This window comes from Dipodomys ordii, unplaced genomic scaffold (genome assembly GCF_000151885.1).
Source record: "Dipodomys ordii isolate 6190 unplaced genomic scaffold, Dord_2.0 Scaffold171, whole genome shotgun sequence".
NCBI lineage: Eukaryota > Metazoa > Chordata > Mammalia > Rodentia > Heteromyidae > Dipodomys > Dipodomys ordii.
Window position 1 is genome coordinate 1,562,190 of NW_012267387.1, and position 10,207 is coordinate 1,572,396.

Sequence of the window (10,207 nt, forward strand, 5' to 3'; positions counted from 1 at the left end):
CCTGGGTGCTGTCCCTCAGCTCTTCACCTCAAAGCTAGCACTCTACCACTTGAGCCACAGCACCACTTCCGGCTTTTTTCTTTTTGCTTATGTGGTGCTAAGGAATGGAACCCAGGGCCTCAGGCATGCAAGGCAAGCGCTCTACCACTTTCCTAGCCCCTCTATTTTCTTTTTAAGATAGGGTCTCACAGTTAGTTACAACTGGGTGAGTCTGGACTGCAATACACCTATTTATGCTTCCTGCAGAGCTGGGATGACAAGCACACGCCATTACACACAGCTGTTTTTTTTGGGGGGGTCATGAGGTCTGAACTCTGGGCTGGGTGCTGTCCCTCAGCTCTTCAGATCAAAGCTAGCACTCTACCACTTGAGCCACAGTGCCACTTCCTGTTCTTTTTTCTGGTGGTTTATTGGAGATAAAGAGTTTCAGTTTCCTGCCTGGGCTGGCTTTGAGCCGTGATCCTCAGATTCTCAGTCTCCTGAGTAGCTAGGATTACAGGCATGAGCCACCAGTGCCCGGCTACACACAGCTTTTTACTGAGGGGTAACTAGCGATCAATCTTCCAGATCTCCGCCTCCACTGTAGCTCGGATTACAGCTGTGCACCACCATGCCTAGCCTAATCCTACAATTCAAAACAATCTAGAGCACAGGCCAGTCCAGTTTCCATTTCCCAGGGAGGAACCCAGGCTGAATTGGGGGGGGGTCCCCCAACTCAGGGATGAGGGAGACACCACCCAAACCCTTCTTCCATTAAAGCTGTTGTTAATACTGACCACCTCGCCATCCGGCCTCACTTCGGTTCTCCCAGAAGCAAGGTGGCTGGGAGGAGCCAGGATCAGATCCTTGAGTCCCGTCATCTCTGGAAGGAGGGGGACAGCAGCGCCCCCAGGCTGCCCAGGTAAGCGGAGACAGAGGCCCATGGGCAGGTAGAAATGTGAAGGAACTTTAATTGCCCGCCCCCTCCCCGCTGTGATGGGGTGGCAGGAGTGTCTAAACAAAACTGTCCAACAGTCTGGGAGCAGCTCAGGACCAGCCCCTCAGCTTGGCTGTGGTCCTGCCTGTTGTCCATCCAGGTTCCCTGCATCCAAGGAGAGGAGCGTGAGGACCCCCAGCCACAGGGCCACATCTGGAGGAGCTCAGGTTCAAGGCTCTTGGTGGCGGAAGAGTCCAGGCCTCTGAGGGCCCAGACGGCAGCAAACAATGGCCCGTGTGTCCTCTTGGCTGCCAGCCCGGGCGGCGGGCAGCGCTCAGAGCTGTGAGGTCTTCCGTTCTGACAGCAGCAAGGACTCCTTCACAGCTACCAGCAACCGCATGGGGGGCAGGCGCCCCCGGGCTCGGAGGCGGAACAGGAGGAGGAGGGTGGCAGCCACTAGGATGGCACTCAGCACCCCTGGGGAGACAGACAGACAGACATAGAGTGAAGCCGAGGAGACAGAAGCCCTCTGCTGCTGGCCTGCCCCCAGCCCTCGACAGGGAGTCTGTCTGTCTTACCAGCAGCCACAACAACCCTGTAGGCACTGGGGCTTCCAGCCTGGTTCCCTGTAAGGGTGGCTGTAGTATTCTGGAGGGAGGTGATGCTCTCCAGGGTAACAGGTGTTGCCACAGGAGTGGTACTCCCTTCCTGGAAGGTCTCATTGGTGTCCAGGCTGGTTTCTGCAATGAGCCAGGCAGTAGGTACTGAAGGACAGGAGGGACACGCGTGGGGTCCAGGGAAGCCCTGGGGCTCGACAACCCATCCTGGGTGCATCTCTGCCGAGGAGGGACATCTCACCACCCTCCAGGGGTACAGACCTGCCAGCCGGCCCGCACCCAGGTACGCACCGCAGCCCAGCTCGTCACTGGCGTCGGGGCAGTCAGGGTGGCCGTCACAGAGCCACGTGTGAGGGACGCAGGCCTCGGTCGCCGCGCAGCGCCGCTCGTCCTCTCGGCACAGCCCCTGGCTGCAGTTGTGCGGGGCCCTGATGCCACCGGGGCACCCACTGAGGTTGTCACAGGAACACGGGAGGGCAGAGGGGGGTGGGCAGTGTCCATCCTGGGCACACGGCTCGATCCCTGGGGCACAGGACCAGTCAACACCTGCCCGGGAAAACCCGGTGGTCCTCCAGCCCACCCCCTGAGCCCCACAAAATCCCACCTCAGGCCCCGCCCACTCCTGGCACTCCGCCCCCGGAAGTCCCGCCCCGGTGCCACTCACTGCACTCCTCCTCATCACTGCCATCTGCGCAGTCGCGGTCCCCGTCGCAGCGCCAGGTGAGGGGCACGCAGTAGCCATTGGTACCGCACTGGAAGCTGGTGGACGGGCATGAGCCGCTGCCGAGACCTGCGAGAGGCGCAGCGACGCATGGAAGGCCTAAGTGCCGGCGCTGGTGGCTCATGCCTGTAATCTTAGCTGAGACCTGAGGATCACAGTTTGAAGCTGGCCTAGGCAGCAAAGTCCATGCCACGTTTTCTTTCTTTCTTTCCTTTTTTTCCTTCCTTCCTTCCTTTCTCTCTCTCCCTTCCTTCCTTTCTTTCTTTTCCCTCCTTCCCTCCCTCCCTTCCTTCCTTCCTTCTTTCCTTCCTTGGTCAAGGGCTTGAACTCTGGGCCTGGACCTGGGCGCTGTCCCTGAGCTCTTCAGCTCAAGGCTAGTGCTCTACCATATGAGCCACAGCACCACTTCCAGTTTTTTGGTGGTTAACTGGAGTAAGAGTCTCATGGAGGCTGGGAATGTGACTTAGTGGTAAAGAGCTTGCCTAGCATGCATGAAGCCCTGGGTTCAATTCCTCAGTACCATATAAACAGAAAAAGGTAGAAGTGGAGCTGTGGCTCAAGTGGTAGAGTGTTAGCATTTGGCAAAAGAAGCTCATGGATAGTGCCCAAGCCCTGAGTTCAAGCCCCACAACTGGCAAAAAAAAAAAAAAAAAGGTTGCACGGACTTTTGTGCCTGGGCTGGATTTGAACCATGATCCTCACATCTCAGCCTCCTAAGTAACTAGGATTACAGGCATCGGTCACCAGCTCCTGGTTCCATGAGACTTTTATCTCCAATGAACTACTCAGAAAAAGCTGGAAGTGGCTCTGTGGCTCAAGTGGTAGAGCATTAGCATAGAGCAGTAGCCTTGAGCACAAAGAGGCTCAGGGATAGCTCCCAAGCCCCGAGTTCAAGTCCCAGGAGCAGCAAAAAAAAAAAAAAAAAGGCTGTGGTCCTGGCCAAGCTAGGTCCCAGGTGGCACACTGACACTGGTAACCATCCTTTGCTGAATGCAGAAGTCCACAGCCTTACAAGGACATCTGCTGGGTAGGATGGCTACACTCTCCAGTCTGTAAAAGACACAAAAGGAGAGAGCCACAAAGCTAGGACAGAGTTGGGTGTCCCAAGACAGGTTTCCACGACCCTAGAGACTCGAACCAGATGGCCCATTCTGGCATCCTGCAAGTCCATGGCTAAACAGACTGGAGTAGGGCCAAATGTGGTGACTCACCCTGTAATCCCGGCTAATTTGGAGGCAGAGAGCTAAAGGATCTAGTTCAAGTCCAGCCCAGGCTAAAAAGTTAGTGAGACTCATCTCAGTCAAAAAGCTGGGCCCGGTGATGTGTGTAATCCCAGCTATGCAGGAGCTGTAGGTGGGAAGACTGAGGTCTAGCCTAGCTGTTGACCAAAACACAAAACCCTGTCAAGAATCAAAAAAATAAAGTGGGGGAAGGGACCATCCCCAAAGTGTTCTGGGATGGGTTTATGGTCAACAGGCCATATTCTATCCCAGCTGCTTGGCAAAGGGGAAACTGAGGTCCTGGGTAGAGAGACTGCTCAGTCACCAAGTCCTGTTACCTAACCACAACTCTTCCCAGGTCTGACCACTTTCCATGACCTGAATGTGCCACCTGCCTCATCAGGCCCCCAAGACCTGACATCCACTAGAGCCCAACAGCAGAGACCTGAGTCACCGCCCTGTGCTCCCCACCATCCTCCCGCAGCCTTCCTCCTCAAGCCCGGCCCTCACCTCACTCATTTCCACCTTCCCTGTCTACCCCTGCCTAGAAGGGGCTTCCCTCCCCCAACTCTACATTTGGGATTTCTTCCACAGCCTCTAGATCCAGCTGGCTTCAGGGAGGAGCCTGCTGTCCCTCGTAAGAGATGCAGGAGGCTCTACCTCCCTCACTGAAAACAGGGGTAATATCCGCCCTCCCACTGACTTGATGGGGAAGGTCAGGACTGCGACTTCATGATCCAGCCCAGGGCTGTGCTACGCTGGCAGGACAGCAGATCAGAGGGTCTGAGCTGAGTCAGATGAGACCTGGGCCTTCCTGGACTCTGGACAGGGAGAGCTGGGTCTGTGTGCTGACCTGGTGGGGCACAACTGGGGCCTGGACCCTGAGCTGTCCACACCCCACTGTCCCCACAGCCAGTCCTCTTCTCAGGCCTAGCAGCCTAACTATACCTGCAGATCACACTGCCCCGGAGCTCTGCAGAGCCCGGAAGAGCTGGAGACAGCCAGAGCTGGCTTCCTTCCCTGCCCCCAGGGGTCTGGCAGCCTCCAGGAGTGCAGCCTTTGCCTTTCCTAGCACAATAACTCACACCCTGACACCTGTGGATCTTCCCACCCTGGCCTTTTTAAGTGTGTGTGCCTCTGTAGCATTTCAGAGAGCAGCATAGACCCTCACAGCCTATCTCTTCATTTGTAAACTAGGTACACTAAAACCCCACAAACCTCTCCCTCCTATTTATATAATGGTCCCTTAAACCAGTACAACATTGGGTGTGGTGGTATATGCCTGTAATCTCAGCACTCAGAAGGCTAAGGCAGGAAGATCAAGATTCAAGGATACCCTGGATGACCTAGGGAGACCCTGTCTCAAAAACAAAACAAAAAACAGAACAAGTCTAACCATAAACTGCACAATGAATACAGGTCAGGGCTGTGACCTCATGCCCCTACCCAGGGCAGTGCCTGGAAAACAGGTTACATCAGAGTTCCTACTCTGTATGTAGAGCTCTATGCTTGGTTAAAATGATTGCAACCTTGGCCAGGAGCTGATAGTTCTTATAATTCCAGCTACTCAGGAGGCTGAGATCTAAGGATCACAGTTTATTTATTTATTTTTTTGGGGGTCCAGTCGTGGGGCCTGAACTCTGGGCCTGGGTGGTGTCCCTCAGCAATTCAGCTCAAGGCTAGCGCTCTACCACTTGAGCCATAGCGCCACTTCCGGCTTTTTTCTTTTTGCTTATGTGGTGCTGAGGAATCGAACCCAGGGCCTCAGGCATGCAAGGCAAGCACTCTACCACTGAGCCACCTTCCCAGCCCCTAAGGATCACACTTTAAAGCCAGCCTGGAGGAAAGTCTATATTGGCTCCACTCCCCAATTAGCCAATTATCTCCAATTAGCCACCAAAAACCCAGAAGTGGAGCTGTGGTTCAAGTGGTAGAGCGCTAGGTTTGAGCAAAAAAGCTCAGAGACAGTGTGCAAGCCCTGCATTCAAGCCCCAAGACCACCACAAAACAAAGAAATCATCTTCACTGGAAGATCCAGGAACACTTAATTTAAAAATCCAGGGACTTTAGGGATGACTCCCAGTTTAAAAAGGCAAGAGGGCCAGTTGGTGGGATTCAAGCCTGTAATCCCAGCTACTTGACAAGCAGAAATCAGGAAATCGTGGATGGAGACCAGCCTGAGTATAAAAGTCCAGGAGACCCCATCTCAACCAATGGCTGGGCACAGTGGTACACAACTGTTCTCCCAGCTATGGGGGAAACACAATGGCTGGACCGCAGTCCACCAGTCATCCCCAGAGCCATGAGAAGCAGAAGATGGATTCCAGGCCAGGCATAAATCGAGACCCCCCCCACCTCGAAAACAACCAGTGGAGAAGGAGGTTGGAAGCGTGGATCGAGCGGTAGAACGCCTGGTTTCTAGTAAGCGCGAGGCTCTCAGCTCAATTCCTAGTCCCGCCAAAAAAAAGGGGGGGAGGGGGAGACTGAAGTCACTACAACTTGGGTCAGGGTGAACGTGTCCCCCGACATGGGTCAATTTTAACTTGTGAAGTTGGGGCGGGGGTGGAGAGGGAACCCACTCAAGGGCCTGGGGTAGCTGGGATTAAAAAGAAGCCCTTTCGTTCTGTAAGGCAGAAAGCCAAGGAGAATCTGGGAGAGTTAAGTTGCTCAAGAAACCAGCCGCAAGGCCTCGGGAAGAGGGGCGAAGGGATTGTCTTTCTTTTTTTTTTTTGGTTTGGAAGGCGCACCTGCAGCGGGGAGGCGCCTGGTGACCGACCAGCCGCCCTGCGCGGTTGGAGGTCGGGCTACGCGGTGCCTACCACCAGCCCGGTCCACCCCGCGCTGCGCTCAAGGGCGGCCTGGAGGTGACAGTGGGGGTCACGGCAGTGTAGGGCAGGAGTGTGTGTGGTGGGGGTGCGCGGGGTAGTTAACGACTGGGGTCGCCCCCCAAGATTCAAGGCTCGCAGGTTCGCGGCGCGAGAATTCCAACCCCACGTGCAGGGGGAGTGCCCCGAGACGGACAAGCGCCGCAGCCAATGGCAAGGCGTTCCCGGCGCGCACAGGGCGGGGCGGAGCGGCTAGAGGGGCTGCGGCGGGCTACGCGGGGACTTAACTCACCTGGGGCCTGGATTGGAGTCTGGGTCCTGACCGAAGTTGGGGCGGCTTCTAGGCCTAGTCCGAAGCCAAGCAGCAACCGCAGCACTAGGCCAAGAGCCACCGTCCGTCGTTCTCCGCCCCGCGCCATCCAGCCGCTAGCCGCACCGCCCCAGCCGTGCCGCCAACCACCCACAAAGTACCGGCCGGCCCCGCTTGTAGTTCTACGCACGCGCAGGATCAGAGAGGGGGCGTGGCTCGAGGTCCTCTGCTCGTGTGGCGCCCGCGGCTGCGCCTACCGTAAATATCAGAGTGCGAGGGTCTTTGCTAAGCCGCCCTGGGCCTGTAATCCTTGCTACTCAGGCTGCTGAGATGTGAAGATCCTTGTTCTAAACCAGTCTGGGCAGAAAAGTCCAAGAGACTCTCCAATTAACCACAAAAACCCACAAGTGGAAGTGCGGTTCAAGGCTCTATCCTTGAGCTCAAAAGCTCAGGGACAGTGCCCAGGCCCAGGGTTCAAGCCTAGGGCTGGCAAAAAGCAAAGTAAAAGTAAAAGAACGAAGGAAGGAAGGAAAAATTTGAGCTCCTTGCTGGTTAATAGTGTTTACTTGAAATCAGAAACTTACAGAAATTTTGATGAACTACTCTGTGTCCCATACCACTTCTCATTCCATGTGTACGAGGTCGCAAATATTGCTGTCTGATGATTTAATGTGGCAGCCAGCTGGGACACCTGTGGCTCAAGCCTGTAATCCTAGCTACTCAGGAGGCTGACATCTTAGAAGTATGGTTCAAAGCCAGCCAGAACAGGAAAGTTCATAGTTCATGAGAATCTTTTCAATTAACAACCACCCAAAAAGTTGGAAGTGGAGCTGTGGCTCACGTGGTAGAATGCCAGCCTGAGTTTAAGCATAGGAAACAGCACACAGACACACAGACGAAAGGCAGCCAGGTGCCTCGTTCTCTCCTCCTTTTGCTTTGGTGCTTATTTTATTTTGGTTTATTATTTGATTCTCCACTCTAAGTTCCAAGAGGGTTGTGATGTGGTGTTGATCATCACTGTGTCCTAACCTCTGTTCTGCCCACCTGATCCTTCCACCTGGATGCCATCTCTCACTATCATTTCACATCATCCTCTTCTCTCTCAACCCACAGAGTGGGCTTCATGTGTCTCATCTGTCTAGAGAGGAAAGACACAAGGATAACCCTGAGGGCTTCCCACTAGTACAAAGTAAGCATTTTAAGATGGCTAGGGTTTTCCTTTTTTGTTCTTGTTTGATGCCAGGACTGAGGCTTGAACTTAGGGCCTGGGTGCTGCCCCATGGGTTTTTTGCTCAAGGCTAGCACTCTACCACTTGAGGCATATGCCAAAGTCCAGCTATTTTTTTTGGGGGGGTGGTCATGGGACCCGAACTCTGGGCCTGGGCACTGGCCCTCAGCTCTTCAGTTCAAGGCTAGCACTCTACTGCTTGAGCCACAGCACCACTTCTGGGTTTTTCTGCTTATGTGTTGCTGAGGATTCGAACCCAGTACCTCATGTATGCAAGGCAAGCACTCTACCACTGAGCTACCTTCCCAACCCCACTTCCAGCTATTTTATTTTGTGCATGTATGCCAGTCCTGGGGCTTAAATTCAAGGCCCAGCCACTGTCATTGAAGATTTTTTTTTCCTCCTCAAGCCTAGCACTCTTACCAATTGAGCCACAGCACCACTTCCAGCTCTTTAGTGGTTAATTGGAGATAAGAATCTAATGGAGGGCTGGGAAGGTGGCTCAGTGTTAGAGTGCTTGCCTTGCATACATGAGGCCCTGGTGCTCAGCACCTCATAAACAGAAAAAGCCAGAAGTGGTGCTGTGGCTCAAGTGGTAGAGTGCTCACCTTGAGCTGAAGAGCTGAGGGACAGTGCCCAAGCCGAGTTTAGGCCCCCACAACCGGCAAAAGAAAAAAAAAAGAATCTAATGGACTGGGGCTGGGAATGTGGCTTAGTGCTAGAGTTCTTGTCTAGCATTCACAAAGTCCTGGGTTCAATTCCTCAGCACTACAAAACAGAAAAAGCCAGAAGTGGCTCTGTGACTCAAGTGGTAGAGTGCTAGCCTTGAGCAAAAAAGCTCAGGGACAGTGCTCAGGCCTGGAGTTCAAGCCCCAGGACTGGTAAAATAAACAAAGAATCTAATAACTTTCCTGCTCAGGCTGGTATTGAACAGTGACTAAGATTACAGGTGTGAGCCACCAGTACCTAGCCACTTCCCCGCTTTTTGATGGTTAATGGGGGAGAAGTCTCACAGACTTCCCTGCCCTGGCTGGCTTTGAACTTGATCCTCAGTTCTCAGTTGGCACTGGCTTGGTTTTCCTCTTGAAAATATGTCACCAGCCAGGCGCCCTTGGCTCACACCTGTAATCCTAGCTACTCAGAAGGCTGAGATCTGAGGATTGCAGTTCTAAACCAGCCCAGGCAGGAAAGTCCATGAGACTCTTATCTCCAATTAACCACCAAAAAACCAGAAGTGTCACTGTGGCTCTAGTGGTAGAGCACTTGACTTGTCTTGAGCTGAAGAGCTCAGGGACAGTGTCCAGACCTGAGTTCAAGCTCCACAACCAACAGCAACAACAAAAAAAGTCAGAAGCCAGGAATCTGATTTCCAGCAGGGCCTCAGACATGTCACTGCTCTCCCACAAGAGGCTAAGTGTTTGCCTGTTTCCCTGGAGGCTGTATTCAGGAGTCTATCTTTTCTCAGAAATGATTTATTTGAAGATTGATGCTATACTTCGCATTAGTTTTATTTGGTAGTACAGGGGTTTGAACCTAGGGCCTCACAAAACTGCCCCCAGCCCTTTTTACTTTAGTTTATTTTTTCCAAAGAATCTCACACTTTTCCCAGCCCAGATTTGGATCCCTGATCTTGCTACTTTTGCCTTCTGAGTTATCTGGAATTACAGGCATATACCACCCGACTTGATAGGATCCTCCCAACTCATTTTGTGATTGTGTATGTGTGTGTGTGCATGTGTATACTGTGGTTTAGACTGGCCCTGACCTTCCATTTTCCTATCTGCACTTCCAGAATAGCTGGGATTATAGCTGTGAATCACCACATCCAGCCTCATGCTTCACCACAAAACATTAAAATGTTTATTTTTTGGTTGGTCAGGTGGCTTGAACTCTGGGCCTGGGCACTGTCCCTCAGCTCTTCAGCTCAAGGCTAGCATTCTACCACTTGAGCCAAAGGGCCACTTCCAGCTTTTTCTGCTTATGTGGTACTGAGGAATTGAACCCAGGGCCTCATGAATGCAAGGGAAGCACTTTTACCACTGAGCCACCTTCCCAGCCCTCTGGGAGACTCTTATCTCCAATAAACCACTCAGAAAACCGGAAGTGGCAACGTGGCTCAAGTGATAGAGTGCTAGACTTGAGCAGAAGAGCTGTAGGACAACGCCCAGGCCGAGTTCAAGCCCCATGACCAACAAAAAAAAAGAAAGAAAAAGCCAGAAGTGGTAGAGCACTAGAAGCTCAGGGACAGTGCTCAGACCCTGAGTTCAAGCCCCAGGACTGTCAGGGGAAAAAAAAAAAATAAAAGAAAAAAAATAGGAGGCCAGGCATGATGGCACATGGAGGTAGAGGGAACCTGTCCCCATCTGCTAT

At 53.2% G+C, this 10,207-nt stretch overlaps 1 protein-coding gene across 2 annotated transcripts; it reads right to left on the reverse strand.

The window, feature by feature from the left end:
- Positions 1-944: 944 nt before the first annotated feature.
- Cd320 (CD320 molecule) lies at positions 945-6,742 on the reverse strand. 2 transcript variants are annotated; one of them, XM_013033552.1, is made up of 5 exons: positions 6,592-6,742; positions 2,198-2,323; positions 1,825-2,055; positions 1,495-1,656; positions 945-1,393 (listed from the first exon to the last, which is right to left on the reverse strand). In XM_013033552.1, the coding sequence occupies exons 1-5, from the start codon at positions 6,716-6,718 to the stop codon at positions 1,251-1,253; spliced, it is 789 nt and encodes a 262-aa protein (XP_012889006.1). In that variant the 5' UTR covers positions 6,719-6,742; the 3' UTR covers positions 945-1,250. The 2 variants fall into 2 exon arrangements, with proteins under 2 accessions (XP_012889006.1, XP_012889005.1); XM_013033551.1 differs by having other exon boundaries at positions 1,495-1,680.
- Positions 6,743-10,207: the final 3,465 nt, after the last annotated feature.